Below are 20600 nucleotides of genomic sequence, written 5' to 3' on the forward strand. Positions count from 1 at the left end.
CCCTCAACAATCAATAAAGAGTTTTCGAATTTTGTCAAGACTCGCAAACTAGACTTCCATTTTGTCTCCCACTCAACATGATCCAAAACTATTACCAACTTTTAATTCACTGACAACTCCACCCCACCTGAGCAAAGTTTCCATTCCCACTCTGTCCATAACGAAGACTCAAAAATTTTCCAGAGCTTACCACTTTACACACCCCTATCTTTCCATATAACTCCCAATAAACTCATCATTCATGTTCATGATTTTTGTCATCCTCAATTGATACATTTTATTAAGAATTCAGATCCTCTCCAATTACCGGAGAGGTCCAGTTCAATCATCTGCAATCCATACATCAAGCAACTTTGCATGATTAGATAAGGCTATTAAATCTGCATCCGGGCCTTGTCCAATCTTCCACCATTGCAGGATACAACAAAAAGGTGGTTTCAACCAGGCCTCTCCAATTTTGAGCACAAACTTGGGAGAATTTGAAGTCCTCTTCTAGGTATAAACTTCATATCCTCTTGAACAAACCACATTTTTCACTTATATATTCCATTAATTTGTTTTTTATTTATATAATTTATTAGTTTATATAAAATAAATGTACTTTTAATCTGTTGCTTGTAAGCATCTAACATGAGCAAAGTTATTCAAAACTCCCAATTACAATAGGAATCCCAGTGTACGCTACCACATAAACGTAGAAGCTTTTCTCTTCTTTGACTGTCCCATTTTTATCCCATCAACATTCCAACGTGGGGAAAAACCATTGTTGGGAAATACCTTTAGGACCCTTAAAGTTGCCCCTTTAGCAAGTTGGGGAATAATAGGATGCCTTATTTTGGATGTAAGACGAAGCACTTCACATGTTACATAGATTTTTTTTGACCACCAATCAGACTTCAGGTCAACATTAGCATCAAGCAGATAAAACAAAAAAATCAATCAAAGAAACGTCTAACACCATGAAGATTGCAATTTTGATATGCTATCATACACTAGTATTGTCTTGGTATAATTTAACAATATGGTGCAGGTACTTCACACAATGAGAGTTTTAAATATTCCTTACATTGATCACAAAGTAATGCATTCGCACCAATAACACACTCAAAGTACAGGAATCTATAGGGAATGCCAGACGTTTCAAACTGCGAAAGCCTAAATCGATCCATACAAAGTTGCAATTATCAGAACAAGTAACTAGCACTTGAAGAAATATGATCGCAAAGCCAATCAGAACACAGATTTATACTGTATGCAGCTATCACAGCATACAATGAGAGAAGCTTCACTCAAAAATAGTTGAAAACCCATTATACCATGAATCTGGCCAGAGCACATACACCATCCGATGCATATGTTTGTTGATTGTTAGTCACAATGGAGAAATCCAAGCATTCCTCCACGTTGAATATAAATAACAGAAAAGAATTATTTTTTACACTAGCAAAATATATGCTGTGTACAGTTTAGATCTTGAGATGCTCACATGAAGTACAAAGAAAAAAAGGAGAGAACAAATTTTGAAGTGCAGAAGGTGTCCACATATAACAATTGATGTTCTTTTCTTTGTTTTTCTTTTCACCTCAAAATATTTTGATACAAGAGCCGAAACTTTCTCTCAACAGAGAAAGAAAACCAGCTATGCAGGTAGAAAACTTATGAAGACAGCTAATTCTACTTTCTTGCCAAGGGCTCTGACTTGTACTCACTGCCAGATGTAACAACATAACCTGCTCCAACCTGACAGTAGCAAATAGTAGAAAAAACATATAAGCAATTAGACAACATATGTAGCAGGACAACATTCTGTAACAAGGTTGACACGCTCAGAATGGCAGAGGGTGATAAGCAATCACCATAGATTGCTGCAAGGAACAAACACTTCCCATGTTTTCCAAGCATGGGATAAAAATTATTTGTGGATTGGTATCTCTGCTTGGACTAACAGAGTCCAACTTTTATAATTGATCTGCTGGAACTGTGGTACGTGGATTCTCATTACTGTAACTTGCCTTTTATTGTCCTTTTTTCATGCATATGTGTGATGTGCGGTCTGCAGTATTATTTCCAAGGATTCGTACAATTTGCCAAGATTATCAACAAAGTTGGTGGGATTCACAGTTGTCCACATGTTTATCATGCCTTGTTTGTGGATGATTCACTTCATCCACGGTTGGTATGCAGGGTATGCAAGAATGCTTGAAGGTCAGAAGCTTGTAGGCAGATTTCTGTGCTCTTGCCAGTTTACATTGAATCTTCAAGATAGTCATGAAGATCAAGTTCTAAGAGGACAATTTGACTTGCAAATATCTACTAAATGGATTAGGTGAATGACTATGGTAAATGTCTTCAAAATGCCTTAATATCACCATTATCTAATAAGTTTTTTCTTCTCTGGTTCATCCTTTCAAGCTGTAACATGATTCCTAAATATACGAGGGTTAAAGTTGAAACAATTTAAAATTTCTTCTGGTCCAAACTCCATGATTTTAGAGGTTTCAATTTCTTAAACATAATCAAACCTTCATTAGAACATTTAGAGCCCTAGGCATGATAAAAAGTTGAGACAAATAGGTCTGTCATGCTTTGTAGTGAGCAAGCGCCATAATTCATTTATAAGCTTTTAAACTTGTGCTGACAATTACAAATCCGTGCAGTACTTAGCACTAGTTTTTAATAGGAAGAGCTCATTACCTATGTGGAATACCATACTTAAGCTCTAAAAGGTGATATCATTAGCAACATAAAGCTATAAGGAAGAAATGAGAATATAGATACTAGTGGCTGTTGTTGGACTGATGATCATTATCTATTGTATTAATAACAGTGTTTTAGTAATGCTGGTATTGTTCACAACATAATTAAAGCATCTAAGATAATGGATCAGGGAGAATGAATATTCATAGATGGACTTGTCCTTTGAGCCTTCTGTTAATGATGCTTTTTGTATCAATTATTCAATTCTCCTGACTGTAACTCGATAGCAGAGCCGGCCCGAGCCTTAGGCGATCGAGGCGGTCGCCTAAGGTCCCGGGCCAATGGAAGGCCCCGGGAGGTGAAGGGAGAAAAGAAATTGAGAGAGAGAGGGGGAAGTTTTTGGCACCGTGATCAAAAGGAAGCAAAGGCCCCTTTTAAAACAGAAACAGGAGCTGGCTACGAGTCTTCCCCCTTGATGGAAGGGAGGTGGAGAGTTTTCTGGCCTGCAGAGGAGCAATTTGGGAAGTTGGGGACAGTAGTTTTGTTTTGGGTGGAGAGAGAGAGAGAGAGAGAGAGAGAGAGAGAGAGAGAGAGAGAGAGAGAGAGAGGAGGGATTTGGTTGGCTTGATACCCGCCTGAAGCCACTCTTATCTTTCATCCTTTCTCTTTTTTGGTTTTGGTCTTGGTTTTCCTTCCCTCACAATACTCCTGATCCACCTGGGCCATCGGGAAGAAAGATAGGGGGATTGGAGATGGACTTCTTGGAGGGTAGAGAGAGAAAAGGAGGGAAGAGGGGGGGGGTGTTGAATGGCTGCTGTGCTGTGATGCTGCAGTAGCTGCTTCGGTACTCACCAAGTAAGGGTACTCACTTTGAAAGGGAGATGGTGGGATGGGATTTTTATTAATTAGATCGAGTGAATTTTCCATAATGCCCCTACTTTCTTTTCTAGAAAAGGCCTGGACAAATTCTGCTCTTGCTTTACCATAATTCCCATAATTTCTTTATCTTGACCATGAAGTGCCATAGGATGATCTTTTCCTATTCTACTCTTACTTGACAGAATAAAAGTATTATTAAGCATTATCTCAGTTATTTAATCAGTTTCATGGCTCTTTTCTTAGGTTAATTACTTTTCTATATTTTCATTCAAAAAGTATATTAAATTGAAAAGACTTCTTATCTATTCTTATTAGATTCGTGTATCTTTATTGGAATATTATACTTGATTACTATCTATTTTTATATCATTTTTAAAAAATATTTTATACTTATTTAAAATTTTATTATTAAAAAAAAGGCCTCATCTATTGGATTCGCCTTAGGCCCCTAAATGTATTGGGCCGCCCCTGCTCGATAGGGATCACTCCCCAGAAGGTAATGTGACAATAAAGAAAAATAAAAGTTACATTATCCTCCCATGTCAGAAAAGCAGGCAAAGCCAAATGACCTTCCATTGTAGCGCAGCCACAATGCCCTCAGGCCTCAGCCTTAGTGCTATACAGAAAACCAATCTTTGGCTCCTTATCTCATCAAGGAAAGTTTTCAACAACGCTTACATCTTCTATCCCTTTGTTACCCTACTGGAGGCTGTCAACATTTAAGCAAAAACCCACTAAAGGGAATTGATTACTTGGTCAAGCCAAAAGCCTCAATAAAGTGGCTCACCATCTAACTTTGTGATGTTCAACAAAACGATGTTCAAAAAAAATAAGACAGCCAATGATACGACAGTATTCAGTACGCTTAGAAGCAACAAACAGTAAATCGAATAAGGATTTAAACAAAAATATCAAGATATTATAACATCTTGAAATGAAGGCAACTACAATACAAGAAGTTATAGAGAAGGCCAACCCTTTTCTCAAATTAACAAAGGATATGCTACATCAAACAAGCAGTGATGGAAGCATAACCAGCAAAAGTAATTTTATTATCAACACCAACAGAACTACAACATCATTTTAGGAGGCATCATGTGAAGAAAGTATAACATCCTTCACTCTCAACCAAGCTCACATCGAAGACAACATGCCCAAAGCACTTTACCAAGATGACAAACTGTGGCAAGAGAGTGGAAAATGTTAGGTGAGAACTGCATTTAGGCTTCTTTAAGAATCACCATAACGAGCCTTGATGTCCTTGAGAAGTCAACCATGAATAGCAGCAATTGTTATAATGATGTGAATAATGGCTCTCTCCACTAGGGTGAACATCACATCCAATTGACAACAAACTCCTAGGTAAACCCTCAAGGAATTATAAACTTTACTGGCGTAACAAACCATCCAAATAGGTCTCAAACTTGAATACTCACTTGCATGAGTGCATCTATAAGTGACATTCACAACAAGAGGAACAAACTCCCAATTCCTAAGAGCCTGAAGGTTCTCAATCAGAGCTACCTAGATGATGATGACTCCCACTAGAGGACTGATTCTCTTAAGTAGTTTCAAGGATGAGAACTATGGAAATTAGGATTTTTCATAAAAGAGTATTGCACCATCTTAAGTTAACAGCAAGTGTTCTAGTGCTGATGATGTTAGTATGTGGCATGTGGACGGCTGAACCAAAGGGAGCATCCAGGGAAAAGACTATCAAATATCAATCGTACCATCAGAATTCAAGTGTATACAAAAACGGGATACCCAAGGGCAATGGTGATAGACATCAATAGTTAAACACCGAGAAGTTGTAGTCTCACTGCTATAAGAGGATGACACCAGAGCAAGGTTTGAAGAATTTATCCATACTATTTTATATATGTTATGTATTGTGTTAGCAATAATAAGGACATGGGAATACATGTCTCTAGGCTATAAAACAATTCGTAACATTTCTGTATTGATATGTATTGAAATGTACAAATGTTTATGGAAGCCATATGCATAGATATGACCAACATGTAGTGCTACAAGTTTGACCCCTACTTCCACATTTTTAACAATGCCCAACAATTTTAAAAAGACTTGTTTCTATCCAAGGCAGTCTAAACTACTCTTGTTGATCTTTCTCAGCTTACTTTCCATAATTGAAGGCCAAACATACAGGACACATTATGAAAAAAGTGTCATTTTACATAAGACTTTACAAATCAAGGAATCCCAAAATATATAACCTGTGCATATGGCTCCCACAATATTAGCAGTACGTGAAAAACTACAATGTAACAAAAACAAGCCTCCATTAGTTTTTACATGAACTTTGAGCATTATTTGTGTTGTTAATGTCTAATCATAGATCTATAATAAAAGTATGTGTGACATATTGCCAGAAGTTATGTGACATCTGCATTAAAAAGCAATCAACAGAGATGTCTAAGTTGTAACTATATATTTTTATACATTAATAGAGGGAAACTATGTTTACTCATTTAAAATTTTTGTATACTAGCATAAAGCAATTAAAATTGATTATTTAGAAAATTGAACAAAGCTGCATGTCTAAGTTTGGTAGATATGAATATCTATACATGCATAATTTCTCATTCTATTATTTACTGCTTATCGGCATGTGCAAAGGGAATAAGGCAACAACGGGCTGTTTCATTAAACCTGAACATATTTTCTCAGGCAATATCAGCTGCTCCAAAGAAAAGGGAACAGGAAACAGTGAAGTAGAAGCGGTCACAGAGAGCTCCACAAGCAAAAGCAGTGCACTTATTTGCTCTCGTCCAACCTCCCAATATGGCTCCTCAAATAGTAATTTCACAAGATATAATCTTCAATTGCTAGATTTTAGCCTACATGTAGAAGACCATTTTGGGTTGAGTCTATTTAAAGGAAAAGAGGAGAATAGGCATCCATGGAGTAGATCAAATGCCAAGAAGAGTGGATTTACGAGTTTTAAGTTTGGATTTGCAATATAACACCTTAAATCTTATAGGATTTTAAATGATTAGTATTGAATTATAGTTTTAATTTTATACTGCATAGATATATATGCTGTTACTTGGTACTTAATATGATGGTAATCACTATATTTAGTTCCTTCTATGTGTATTTTCATATTTCACTCTGAACGATTGAACAGATATAATGTTTAACAATTTCACTGTTCAAAAAATTCCTATAATTGTTCATACTTATATGCTTTCAGCTCAAAAGAAAAAAAAACATATAAAAAATACAAGCAGCTCAATATGCTGAAGCAGAGAGATATATGTCCTTGCTTGTTCTATTTTTTTTCTAAAATATTTTCTGGTTTTCTTCATAAGTTTTTTTTTTTCTATTTCTGACCAAAACAAACTCAAGATAAAACCATCGAAACTAATAAAACTAACTCAGCAGACAAGACCAAACTGAAACTAAGTTTCCAAACCTTGGTGTAAGGTCATTGCGATTATTTCTTAGAGTATTTAGTTCTATGGAACTCCCAACCTTCATATTTGTGCCTTGTAAGAATAAGGAGTCCCTTTTTTTGTCAAATACTCAAACTAGCTAACATATCCTTGGCCAGTTAAGAAGACGACCTAAAAATAGATGGGGTATCTCTTGTGAATTTGATTGATTTATCCATTGGATCAAATTAACGATTTAGAAATCTGTTTTCTAGATCTGTTCTTATTCTCTTGAGCATTTCTTCCCTCTACTTATTGCATCAAATCATTATCATATTAAATCTGATTACTGCAATCGAAAAATTGAGCAACCCAACAAATCAAACAAGAAACATTCTTCACACTGAATGGGGAAAAAGCAAGCACAAGTTGCAAGAAAGGTGATTGACTACCTCTATATTCTTGTGGGAATATTAGCAAGAGAAATTGCAAAATTAGGTGTTCAAGGTCCGAGGACTAGCGCATTCGTGTATTTAGTCTTATATTGGTTGTGCACTAAGAAGACTTTGGAAACTTATATAAGGCCAAGCAAGGATTCAAGTTCTAGTAGGACATCCTGCGTTACACCGAGACAAAGTATCATCCCAAGCATGAACTACTCGGTTCACCTTGCCGCCCTGAATAGGACCCACCTGGTTCACCGTTCCGCCTGAACTATCCGATTTGAGACGTATCAAGCTATATCATGGGTGGACCAACAAGATTCCGCCCCTCGATTTGAGAAACCAGCGAGAGAGGGGAGAGGAAGGAGAGAGGGAAAGAGAGAGAGAGGGAGGGAGAGAGAGGAAGAGGCAGGGGGAGGGCTAGAGGAAGTGCCTAATCCGTGGTTCCTCTCTTTCAAAGGCCAACTCCACTTAACGTCAAAATAAGAAAAAGCCTCCCAAGGCCCTGTTCATTCAAAACAAGGGAACCGAGGGCGAAGCCCTTCCTCTGACCCTCCCCACCCCTCCACTTCCCTCTCCCCCTCTCTCCCTCTCCCTCCCCCCTCTCTCTTTTCCTCTCTCGTTCTCCCCCTCCATTGCCAGCACTGCTATGTTGGAATGGGTTTGGCATGGAACAACACAGCACCGTACTGAACCATGCCACTAGGCAACCAGTACAGATCCCGGTATTGGTGCAACAGACCTTGATCCTGAGTGCCAGGACAAGACCATCCTGCCATTGTCACAGTGTCCTAATCGACACATCTTGGGACATCCCTTGTCCCGTGTCGAGACAGGGCGGGATGGCAGCATGTCCCATTTCTTAGGAAAATCAAGACAGCGGCATTTAAAACCTTAGAGACAAGGATCCCAAATAATTTTTAGCTAGCCTTTTTGGATGAAGTTTTAGGTCATTACAAATGCTATCACCTAACCAATTGCTAGGACTAGAAATGGGCCAAGCCAGGTGGGCCATGCCTCTACCCAAGCCCAACCCAAAAAAATTTTCGGGCTTCAGGTCGCGTTTAGGCCCAAATTTTTTTGGAAAATCTAGGCCCGAAACTTCTGGAAAATCCAGGTTGGAGCCCAGCTCAGGCCTAACCCAAACCAAATTGGGCCAGCTCGAATTGCCAATTTGGGGCAAAAACTAGGCTGGCCCGAACATAGCCATCAATAGGGTGGGGCGCATTCTATGGGCAAACTAAAAACCTTCCAATAAATTATCTTTTAGCTTTTGTTTTTTGGGGTACAGCCAACCACTAACAACAAACTAAAATCCACACATGAATGTCATACATTCCCTCTTGTTGATTCTTCCAAGTATTTAACCACCTAATATTGGTGCAGGACGAGAGCTGCTTATGGGGCATGCTTTAAACATGAAAATTCACTGAGCATCATTCATACTAGACATGAAGGCAGGCCACCTTACAATTTTTTGATGCACTAATAGAAAAACACCCAGACAACACCAAATTGAAGAGTTACACTGTCAAGAACTACAAAATTTGTAAACTAATGTGTTTATAGCTAAGTAGCATTCACCAATAGAAAATTTTCGCCACCGATACTGCATAAGTTTTCTCAACATGGTCTAGATCACAATGTGAGGAAAGCAAAAGAAGCTTTCTTGACAAAGGACTGTCTAACTGGTATGCATGCAAGTAGCTTTTGATATCATGAATCAAAACATGAGGGTGAATGAGGGTGAGCTAGAACATAACTTGCAGAAACTTTTTAACAGAATTTGCATTGCATCAGGTAAAGTTTTCCCTTCCACTTCTGCTGTTACAGTCGCTGGAAATATACGGGGTTGCATCCAGGACTGTTTAGGATTCATTCCGAGTCTTGTTCGGGCTCAGCATCCGGCCAGTCCAGGGCCGAGCCAATGATAGAATCGAGCCTGGTCTGAAAAACACATGGGCTCTACATTTAAGCCCAAATCTGATCCAAAATCTTTCAAGGCTAGTCTATAGCCCAACGCTAAGTTGGCCCGGCCGGATGGGCATCGGGCCGGCCTGAGCCCATTTCCAGTTCTACCTATGGCCCATGTGACTACAAGGCACTATAAAACAACCCTTTTAAGGTTGACTATGAGCCGATCGTGGTATTTGTGATGTGTTTGTGGTTCTGAATGGACCCTAAACTTGGCAAAAATACAAAGATCTAAATGGGAGAGTATATGAGGACCCGTGTTGGCATGTTTAGTCCCACATTAATTGTGCATTAGGAAGATTTTGGGTGCTTATACAAGGCCAAAGATCCATAGAGTAATTTCTAGCTAGCCTTTTTGGGTGAGATCCTCAATCATTACACTGGGTGCCAAAATAGATGTCGATGCAACAATCACGTCCTACCTCGTTGAATCTACTGATAAAAGTAATATGGGTGTTACATTATCAACATTTGCTATTTTAAGATATGTTTAAGTGGTGTAAGGTGTGCTTAACTTATATGTGAGAGAAGAAGACAACAATGGGAGGAAGGAGAAGGGGAGCCAAAGAGATGTAGAGAGATCGAAAGGTTTCTTTGCTCGGGAGAGTGAAAGGGAGCAAGGGGAGAGTGAAAGGGAGCAAGGGGAGGAAGAAAATTAGGGGGCAGCAAGATCAAAATAGGTGAGAGAGACCACACTTTTTCTTTTTCTTAACATACTTGCTTTCATATTCTTTAATAGTTAAGTCACTTTTTCAAAAGAAATAGATGCTATGCTTGAGTGACTTAAGGATGGGATTTAAAATTTGGCGCATCTATGCACAATGGTTCGAACCCCAATATCTAGCGTTAACTTTTCTTCCCTCAAACATATATATTGTATCTTCCCAAAAAATAATATTATATAAATTTTTATATTATACAATTTTTGTACGGGCCCTTCCATTTCATAATTTTTCATTTTGCAACTTTCATCTACTTGCACCTACACCTCCTTCAAGATACCAAGGTCACGGACATCAACCGAGGCCCCAAATCGAGAGAGAGATTTAAGAACAAAATTCAATAAACATAAAAAGAAATATCAATACAAGTGGATTTGTACAACCTTAGAATATATTATATTTTATCAATATATATTCTATCTTTTATAAATTTCTAAAGTATATGGAAGATTATAGTTAAAATTCAGCAACAACAATATATAAAACTAAGAAAAGATAGATGCAAAAATACTTACCTAGCTTCCAATCTTAAAGTACACTAAACAGACCTAATGTGCCCTAAATAGATTATTTGAAGTCCAGATACATTTAAAAAATAAATAAAGTAAAAAATCTCTAAAATAATTGTTTAAAAAAATAAAAATTAAAAAGATCATCCCAAGGGAGTAAGATTGGGACATGGTGTGTCCAATTTCTTGGAAAAACTTTGATGCCCCCATCCAATGGGATTTAAAACCTTGAATTAGACTAGCATTTTACATGTGCAATGCATGTGAGAGGATATTCAAGTTCTGTGAGTTTTTTAAATATAGATATATTTAGAGGAGAAGGAAGGCTGTCATTTTTCTGTTAAAGATAAAGATAGAAGTGGCCTGATGGTTCTTGGAGTTCAATTTCTTTGATTCTAAGATGTCGAATTATCAGGAGTCTTACTTTTTCTTTTCTCTTTCTATTATTTGCATTATGATTCCATTGATGGCATTATCAATCATGCCTTTTCAAATAGAAAAAACCAGCTACAAAGGGCATATTTGTTACAAAAAAAACTCGGGACAAAAAAGCTTTTGTCGTTATTATAGTAGAGATAAGGATTTAAAAGATTAAATCTCCAAGCATTAATTTAAAACCACTCCTGTTGTTAATGCGAACCTAAAAAAAGGAAGAAATATTGTAAAACTTCAAATGTGATATCATGGGTACCAAAACTGGAGGTGAAACAGATAATGCAATATAACAAATTGCAACATAAATGATAGTCTTAAATTCATATTGATACACACAAATCCCCAGGTCAGCCATTTCGATTTTCTAGAAGTTAAGCATGCTAGAGGTTCTAAGCGGACGAGAGGAAAGGGGAGGGTTCAGAAATCACCTGACAATCCTTCAAAACAACACGCTCTTGAAGATGCACATTACTGCATATAACAGAACCTTGAACAAGGCACCCATCTTCAATGGTTACATGATTCATCACAACGGAGTTTACAATCTGGAGGAGCAAAAGAGAATAACATTTATATCATTGAATTCTAAAAGCCAGAAATTTAATTCAAATCAATTTTTCAAAACAAAAAGACTATCCAGGAGGTCAGAGCTCAATAAATCATTTTTATCTCCTATTAATCACAAAGAAAATAAAAGTTGCCCCAAGAATTTTTTTATTTTTTGTTTGTGTTTATGGATGCTACCTTTACATTTGAACCAATCCTGCAATGGCGCCCAATGATGGATCGCTTCACACTACATTTGTCACCCAACTGTGAACCTTCTGCAAGCATGCATTGGGGACCAACCTAAATCAATAATCAGTCAGTTAGAATGCAATGAGTAAAGATAATGTATATTGTTATAATCTGTAATGTGTTAAGCAGTGCCGCATGTTAAAACTATTGACAAACTAAAAAGAAAAAAACAATATTAAGGGGAAAGAAAGACACATATGCAATACAAAACTTCATAACATACAAACATACATACACATGCACAAACATACATATATACATATATGCACATACATATATTTATATGGATGTGTATATGTACATATGTATAAGTATATATACAATAAGCAGTCAGTTAGAATGCAATGAGTAAAAATGTATATCGTTATAATCTGTAATGCGTTAAGCAGTGCCGCATGTTAAAACTATTGACAAACCAAATGGAAAAAAGCAATATTAAGGGGAAAGAAAGACAGATATGCAATACAAAACTTCATATCATACAAACATACATACACACGCTCAAACATACATATATACATATGCACATACATATATTTATATGGATGTGTATATGTATATATATATAAGTATATGTATATATATAAGTGTATATATATATATATATATATATATATATATATATATATATATATAGAGAGAGAGAGAGAGAGAGAGAGAGAGAGAGAGAGAGAGAGAGATGGACTTTGCTCCTATCGAAAGGAAAGGGGATGTGTGCCCCTATAAAGAAAAACAAACACATATCATCCCCACTTAACTAAACACAGGTCAATTAGCTAAAAGTTGACCAATTATAAGGTGATGTAAGAGATTGGCTCACAGTAGTTTTAGATCCGAGCTCCGCTGATGGATGAATGATGTTGTTTTGTGTAGAGAAAGAATAACCAGAAAGGTGACTAGCCTCTCCTACCACCTACACATGAAAAATAATTTCATTTCCCAAGTAAACAGCGCCAAATAAAGAAAGAAAAATACAACCCACAAAAACAAGCCATAGATCTTGTTGCAAAAGATTCTTACATCACGATTAATGTCACTAAATGCTTGAATGGAGTTCAAACGAGCACAATACTTGCTTTTGCTTGCAATATAAGCACAGCATTTATGCGTTCTCAGAACATTTTCTGGAGACCTGGGACTCAAAGCAAGAAGCGCTTGAAATGCAGATGGGGCAATTTCTCGATGTTGAGACATCCATGTTAAGTTGTTCTGGGAGGAAACTGTGCCGTTTGCATTATCTTCTACTTTATATAACCCATTGGCCGATATTTCTGACCTCTGAGTTCAAGTAATAATAACAATTTTAGATAACTTTAAACCATAAAGAATACATGCAGATATTAGTTAGCTTACCAGCTGAGTCTTGACAAGATATGGCAATACATCCTGTCTGATACTATGAAATGCATCCTTCTGATCCAAAACATCTTGCAGAACAGACCTAATAGACATTTAGTTGTCAGAAAACAAAATTAAGACAATCAATATATAAAAATTGAAAGCAGGAAGGGGGAAGGAGAAAATAACACCATATGCATGTGAAAAAAAAAATTCTAACCTCTTGAATGCATACATATGAGCATCCATGAGATCAGCACGGATTTCCAACTACACACAACCAAATAAACAAATATCAGAACAATGGGTAAAAACAATACATCTTCTAATTTATGAGATTCATAGTTTAAAAAGTGCACAAAGTAAGCAAAAGCTGCAAAATGTTGACCTGAAAACCTTTTTTTTAAAACATGGAGAGTTGATATAAAGCAAAAGAAGAAGTTCCCAATGAATGAATGAAAATTATACAACTAGAAGGAATATAACCATTTTTGGCCGTACCATCCCAAACTGCAAGATTGTGGGCATACCTAAACATACCACCCTCGAACTGGGACTATATGAGGCCTCAGCTTAGAACAGAGCCCAAACAAGTCAGTCCTGGCTTGAACCAGTAGGTTCGGGGTGGTTTGGCCATTAAATAATTGCGAGGAAGGCAGAGAAGGCCTCCCACCTATAAACCAAGGAAAAAAAGGGGGATTTTCACATACTTCAGCTCAGATTCAACCACAAAACTAGTAAGAGGCCCTCTCCCCTTCCCTCTCCTCTCTGTTTTTTATATCAAAAATCAGCCAAAATGAGAAAATGAAGGAAGATCATGCCAAAATATTGGATTTTGGCAAGATTTCATGATACACTATAGAATATAGATCTACGGATGGTCTACATAATGTAGTTAAAATCATAATTTTCGTTGAGTAAATAAAATTTTAGATTAAAAATATATTTTTGGATTAAAAATTATTTTTGGATTAAAAATAATGACAAATAAAATAATGATAAAAAATTTTCTATAAAATTGATAGCATGTTTTGAATTATGCATGCTAGTTTCTATATCAAATTGATAGCAATTTGTTTAAATTTAGGCATGATCATGTGCTTAGCAACCTAGACTCAAATTTAAATAAATTTAAAAAATAAGTGATGATTAGTGAAAACCCATAGGTTGAGAAGATATATGTAGCATCCCTGGTAGGGTGCTACACTAATCTTGAATGATTTTGTATATATCCATTACAATCTGCACCTCAAATTGAAGTGTAATGAAGAGGAAGTGGAGCTGAAATACGATGATCCATTTCACATTGATTTCATGTATGATGATAGAGATCCGATGATTGGTTCGCTTAAGGCCAACAACAACAACTAGAGCTAGATGAGCCAGGATCGCCTTCTCAACTAGTCCATAACAATGAAGGCTAGAGTGAATGCAGAACAATGGGTAGAATGACACATGCCATGTTCACATCCAACCGAGTAGCCATTGAGGCTGGGGTGAGCATAGTAAGGCTCCATATCTGAGACCTCCCAAAGATTTAACAGAGAAATATTAAGAAGAGGCCACCATTGGACCAATCTACTCACGATGGTGGGCACAGTCGAACCACCCAACAGAGCTAGGCAAACAGGCACATCCAGGGAAAAAAGGTAGTTCCTCGAGTCAGTAAGAGTGGGAAAGAAAAGAAAACCATAATTCCATTGGAGAGAATAGATGAGAGTATATTCACTTTGATTTAGAGACTAGCGAGCGCTTAGATGACTAGTTACTCAGATTGTCTCGCGATATCAGTAATAATGACAATGACAATTCGAGTGGTGATGTTCGATGGCCGAGAAGGTAGCGTTGGATATGGCAAAGCTATATATGACTCACAATTCCAAGATCTTTGATTCACCAATGAATTCCAATTAAGTCATACCACAAAGGATAGCGACTATAATAAACAACCTGGTAGAGCCCGCGAGAATACTATTGCATATAAAAAACGGATTCCTCGAGGTCGTTTAAGACATGAAGCTACTGCATGGAGTAGACTCCCTAGATGTATCTGCATTCGACTCGTACACTAGATTTTATTTGACATAGCCAAGCTATAACCCATGAAAATCCTTTGTCTAAGGCATTGCGTTCAAGCGGATACTATCTTCCACAGCCTCAAGCATCTTACATGATAGAATTCGCTGTCATGATCTTCGGATAGCCAATCCAGTACAAGATAGAGAATCAGCAACACGATGGCTATCCAGCAGGCGTAGTTTATAGGATGTAGGAATATGGGACAGATTATGTGGAAACTTGATTTAACATTCTAGGTGCTGACTATGATCGCAATCCTAACGTTTATGAGGGGAATAGACACATCACAAAATTTTGATGTCAGTGTGCTTTTTGTAGTTATGCAAAATCTGATGCAAATCCCAATTCAAATGATATTCTTATTCTTTTGGTCCCTTAGTTTTGAAAAACACAAATTTTCAGAAAATAGGATTCAAAATCTTTGAACAGCACTAAGTTACTCCCAAACTAAACTAAAATCAAATGACAGATGCGATTAGCAATTTATAGTAACTACTTTTGTTCATGCTAGAAATATTTTAATCAAATGAAAATAATAGAATTGAGACATAGTCTAGCACAAATAACTGAAAAACCAGGCATAAGAAATATGAAAATAAAGTAATTGTAGCACCAAAATACAAAGAAAGATGGATTTTAATATAAGAAACAAGAATTATATGTATAAGATTATTCTAGAAGAAAGAATGATAAACGACTGAAAATGGGCCAAAAGAGGAATGATCTGCAAGAATAGACAGCATGGAATTAAGAAGAGGAAGAACAAAGAGAAGGAACAAAATCTCCAGGGATCGAAGTTACTTCATGGAAGAGAGCTTGCAGAGCCCTCCAAGCCACATGGAGAAACAAACAAACCACAGGAACCTTGGCCTTCAGATCCACATACCACAGTACTCAGGAGCATTCCAGAGGTGAAGTTGGGCAGCAGCAACCATGAGAAGAAAATACTGTCCAATCCAACTATTCAACCCATCCCAAATTTGTATGATTGAATAAGAGGAAAAGGGTAGGTCTTTGTATGAGAGGAGGGAGGCAGGGAGAGATACACAGCATACAGTTCCTCGAGAGGGTTTACAAAATTGGCTGGCCAAAGGATTTAACCCGAACAAGTTAAGCTCTTCGATCTTGTTTTCCCACTTTAATGTACTCCATGTAATCCCTGCTTCTAGTGCTTCCTTGATCTCATTAACTCATAATGTCACATCATCAAGTCACTTAAGTTGTTCAATGACTTGCATGTGACGACTTAATTGGGTGTGGACCCACACCATAGGATAAGACAAACCCAAGCTAACTCAAAACACGTCCACTTGATGCACTACAAGATATATTGGAAACCTAAAACAACAAGGAAAACAAATAAATATTATGCCTAGAACTACAAGTAGCCCCGCAAAATAAAAATGAAAGAATACCACATCTATTAAACTACATAAGACCCTAGCTCATATGCCAAAACCCAACCCATTATGATGCAGTATAGTTCTAGGGCCAAATGGCCCCAAGCAAGCAAGTTCCACAGCCATTATTACCTTGGTTGTAAAAATGGATGAGACCATAGTAGCTCCCATCATGGTGTGGAGGAACTCATGGAGTTCAATATTGTATCACATGCACCTAAAAGCACTTGGATGTACAACATAATACATGAGAATTTCGTGGCCTACTCGCATCATGGGTTTATTGCATGATTGTGTATACCCAAATGATCAAGTGATATTCATAAGAGCTTGTCCATCTTGTGTTTCTCATATTATATGCTTAATTTATGTTAGGGCTATGTGGGAAAAAGCGAGCTATATCACCACAGATTTTACTCACTAAACTAAAGCCTGCACTTCTTTTTAAGTTGTTGTGTACATTATGATTTAAAACTTTCAAATTGCTTACCGTTTATTGAATTCAATCATGTTGAGGTTAGTATATAACTTGCATTTGTCAGATGTGTAATGCTTCGTGTCCGGTGCCAGAATACATAGATGAAATGATTTAGGAGCAGTATTTGTTTAAATGAGTTGAACATATGACTTCAAAATCCCAAATTTGCATGTCTTGATTACAAAACAATTACAGTTCACAAATAGTTCACATAAACAAGTATAGATTCTAGAAGTATATCTTACACCCATATCTTTCAATGCCAGAAATGCTAGACCATGCAACTAGTACATTGTATGGCACAAGACAGAGGTACTGTATAGCTGTTTATTGATTTACCAGGACAACCAATACTTTCAACTTTGTGTTTCCCATATTCAGTAAGTACATGGGGTATAACAATTTTCTGTGGACATAAAAGTGGAAGCAGAAGGTTGTACAAGTTCCTGAATGATGTTATGAAACAAAAATTAACTTAGACTAATCTGCCTAAATCAAAACCAGCAAATCATAATTGTAGCATGAGATCAAAAAGTGAAATGTAAGTAGAAAATATGGCTTGTTTCATGATAACCAATCTAATAGTGAACATTCATACCTGACCTACAGCACGGAGCATGTTCTTCTGTACACGAATATCTTTATCAACCTCAGCCCCTGTTAGGATAAACTTAGTATCTAAGAAAGAATAACAGCATTACATTAAATAACATGCATGACCTCCCTAATGAGCAAACCTGCTGCTATATGTAACAAGAGTTGCCTAGTGGGATCCAGCCCCACAATATTGTATCTTCTTTTCTTAACTTTGTCTTTTCCTGCAGAAGATCCAGTATCTGAAGGTCCGCTGACAGGAGCATAACATAGAAGTGTAGTTACAACTGCACCATGTCTTCTGTGAGTTGCAGCCACAGCCCCAGGAGGCACATCAGAAACAAGGTCTCCACTCACAATCTACAAAGAAAATGAAGTTGCTAACAACAAAGCATACTGTATCTACATATCTACAATATGATTTTCCTTTAGCATCAATGAAGGGTCTTGGTTATTATTACCAGAACATCATTTGCAGTAAGGTGGTGTGCCACAGCACGTAGCGCTCCAGCTGTTCCAACATCCTCAGGGACTGCAGCCACCTACAAAAAAGGATAAAGTATGCTTTTATCATAATAAATTGATAGATAAGGTCATGTTTTGCTAATTAGAACAAGATCATCTGTAGTACATATGGTCCATGCAAAGTTTCTCTTGAATAAGTAACTTGCAGCAACTGATCAAGATAATTATTCACTTTTTAATTCTTAAGTCCTTCAGGTTGCACTTTGGCTTATATCTGTACCTAATAATGAATGCAACTCTCTACTTGAAACATGGTTCTCATCCCTCTCTATCTAGAATCTCTACTCTTTACAATTTTTATGCCAAATTCATGATCTTAATTTGGATAACTGAAAGGGTAGGCACACCTACCTGTCAGCTAAAATTTAATATTTCATAGTAGAGTTTTCTCTAATCAAAATTTGCCTTCACTAATTGCGCACTAGTAATTAATATGTTAACATCATGTCAAGATCCATTCTTTTTCTTTTTTATTCTTTATCTTTTTGGTTGAAAAGAAATGTCAAGATTCACTTTTAACTGCTTTGGAATTTAAATAGGTCATATCTTGATCCACAATTCCACACGGTTGTACAAGATTTCCTCTCTATGAAGGTTCTAGTTTGTTCAAGGTGGTAGTTCTCCCCAATATGTATGTCAGATCTCTAACTGGGTCTCTTGTAATTTTGACCTGAGGTAGCAAACAACACAGCAAATGGATGGAAATTCTCCACCCAATAGCCACCACTTCTGGCTCTAGCGCCCTTAATCACAAAGATCTCGGTAGGATTTTTACTTTCTGGCCCTTTCCTTTTCTTTCTTGCTCAGTGGCATCCCTTGCTAACTTCTGCATGCTCCTTCCTTCGTTAAGCTCTGCCATATTGCTCTTCTATCTCTTTCATTGGTGCATTTGTAAGAGTTCAAGGTAATTACAAACTTTTGGAATTCAAATCCACGTTTGATGAATATATGAATCTTTCTAACTTGGCAACAGCAAAAGGAACACAAATATCATCCAAATTTAAAGCATAAAAGTAACAAAAATATCCACCATGATTTTTCTTTTATGCCACGTGACCCTTCCACCGTGTCCAAACATCTCATTGCATTGCAAGAAATCTGGTATTGCAACCATACAATGTGCCATCCTCAACTGAAGATCTATGACCCATAAAAGCAAGGTGTTCCCATTGTAAACACATTGTTACAAGAGCCAATATCATCAATCAAGTAATAGTCGTTTCTTTTTCAGTCCATGCATTGCTCCTAATAGACCAAATGATTGTCATAGAACACTCCACCTTTTTCACAACATTGATTTCATTTTAAAAGATGATGCCAACTAGCGTCTGAAATAGGTCTCTTCAAAATTTTGGATCAGAGATCAGCAATGCCATCAGTTCCAGAATACGGAAAACCATCCTTATTCTTGCATAAGAAGATAAATAGCAAATGCTCGAAACACTTATAACAAATTAAGGATAAGCAGTCACATGAACAAAGCAAATAACCCCCAGACCAAACTGACATTATGGCGAAACCTGATTATCATTCCTTCAATGCACACCAGAAATTTAAAAAACAAACCACTCCATCCTATCACCAATTCAAATGCATGTCAAATCTTTCAGTGAGGCATTATCACAAACATGCAACGACTTCCAACTTCAATATATACTCACTGCAAGTATACTTCCGAAGTGTAATTACAGGATTTTTAAACACACACCAATGCCAAACAGGAAAGAGATATCATAGGATGATGGATGCTTGAGAATAAATAAATATCTGGGTCTCACCTCAACATGAAGGCGGTCGACATAAGCACCCGATATCCAGCCACCGACTCGGAAAGCGGCGTCTTCCCCTTCGACCACCTGTTATGCACCAAGAAACTGATTGAAAGCTCTAAAAGCACAAACTTTCGATCTTCTGAGGAGTGAAAAAGGGAAAAAGAGTTCAAGAAAAGGGAAAACGGGAGGAGGAGAAAGACGCACGACGATGAGCTCTTTGAGGTTGCTGGCTTCGAGGAGCTCGAGGACATAAGAGAGAACGGGGCGGTTGGCGACCGGGAGCAACGCCTTAGGGACCTCCTGCCATTAGAGAAGGACCACGTTAACGGAGAGAGAAGGGGGATTGGCGAGAGGGATTCGAAGGAGAAGAAGAGGGAACGGAGAAGAGGGACCTTGGAGACGAGAGGGGCGAGATTCTTGGAAGTGCCACCGGCGAGGACGACGACTTGGAAATCCATCCCGTTTCTTTCACCGCGGCGACGGGACGGTATCCTGGTTCCAGGGAGCGCTCGTCCCGGCGGCCGCGAAGAGTATATTGCTATAATCTCACATAACAAAG

General features: G+C 37.4%; 1 protein-coding gene across 1 annotated transcript; it reads right to left on the reverse strand.

Annotated features, from left to right (window-relative positions):
* Positions 1-1296: 1296 nt before the first annotated feature.
* LOC103720591 (translation initiation factor eIF-2B subunit gamma) lies at positions 1297-20578 on the reverse strand. Its single transcript, XM_008810361.4, has 13 exons — positions 20434-20578; positions 20246-20341; positions 20048-20125; positions 18206-18286; positions 17888-18104; positions 17749-17807; positions 13414-13463; positions 13209-13296; positions 12876-13133; positions 12676-12768; positions 11802-11906; positions 11486-11602; positions 1297-1740 (listed from the first exon to the last, which is right to left on the reverse strand). Exons 1-13 carry the CDS (start codon positions 20497-20499, stop codon positions 1675-1677), a joined length of 1374 nt encoding a protein of 457 aa, XP_008808583.1. The 5' UTR covers positions 20500-20578; the 3' UTR covers positions 1297-1674.
* Between the last annotated feature and the right edge of the window lie 22 nt (positions 20579-20600).

Source organism: Phoenix dactylifera, chromosome 1, assembly GCF_009389715.1.
Source record: "Phoenix dactylifera cultivar Barhee BC4 chromosome 1, palm_55x_up_171113_PBpolish2nd_filt_p, whole genome shotgun sequence".
Classification (NCBI taxonomy): domain Eukaryota; kingdom Viridiplantae; phylum Streptophyta; class Magnoliopsida; order Arecales; family Arecaceae; genus Phoenix; species Phoenix dactylifera.

What these genes read in the sequence shown, in the direction of transcription:
- LOC103720591 (XM_008810361.4), bottom strand. Translation starts at nt 20,499, where the DNA reads ATGGATTTCCAAGTCGTCGTCCTCGCCGGTGGCACTTCCAAGAATCTC. An exon ending in TTACTGCAAATGATGTTCTG is followed by an intron (nt 18,105 to 18,205) that starts GTAATAATAACC and finishes TTTTCTTTGTAG; the next exon opens with ATTGTGAGTGGAGACCTTGT. An exon ending in CTTGTTACATATAGCAGCAG is followed by an intron (nt 17,808 to 17,887) that starts GTTTGCTCATTA and finishes TTATCCTAACAG; the next exon opens with GGGCTGAGGTTGATAAAGAT.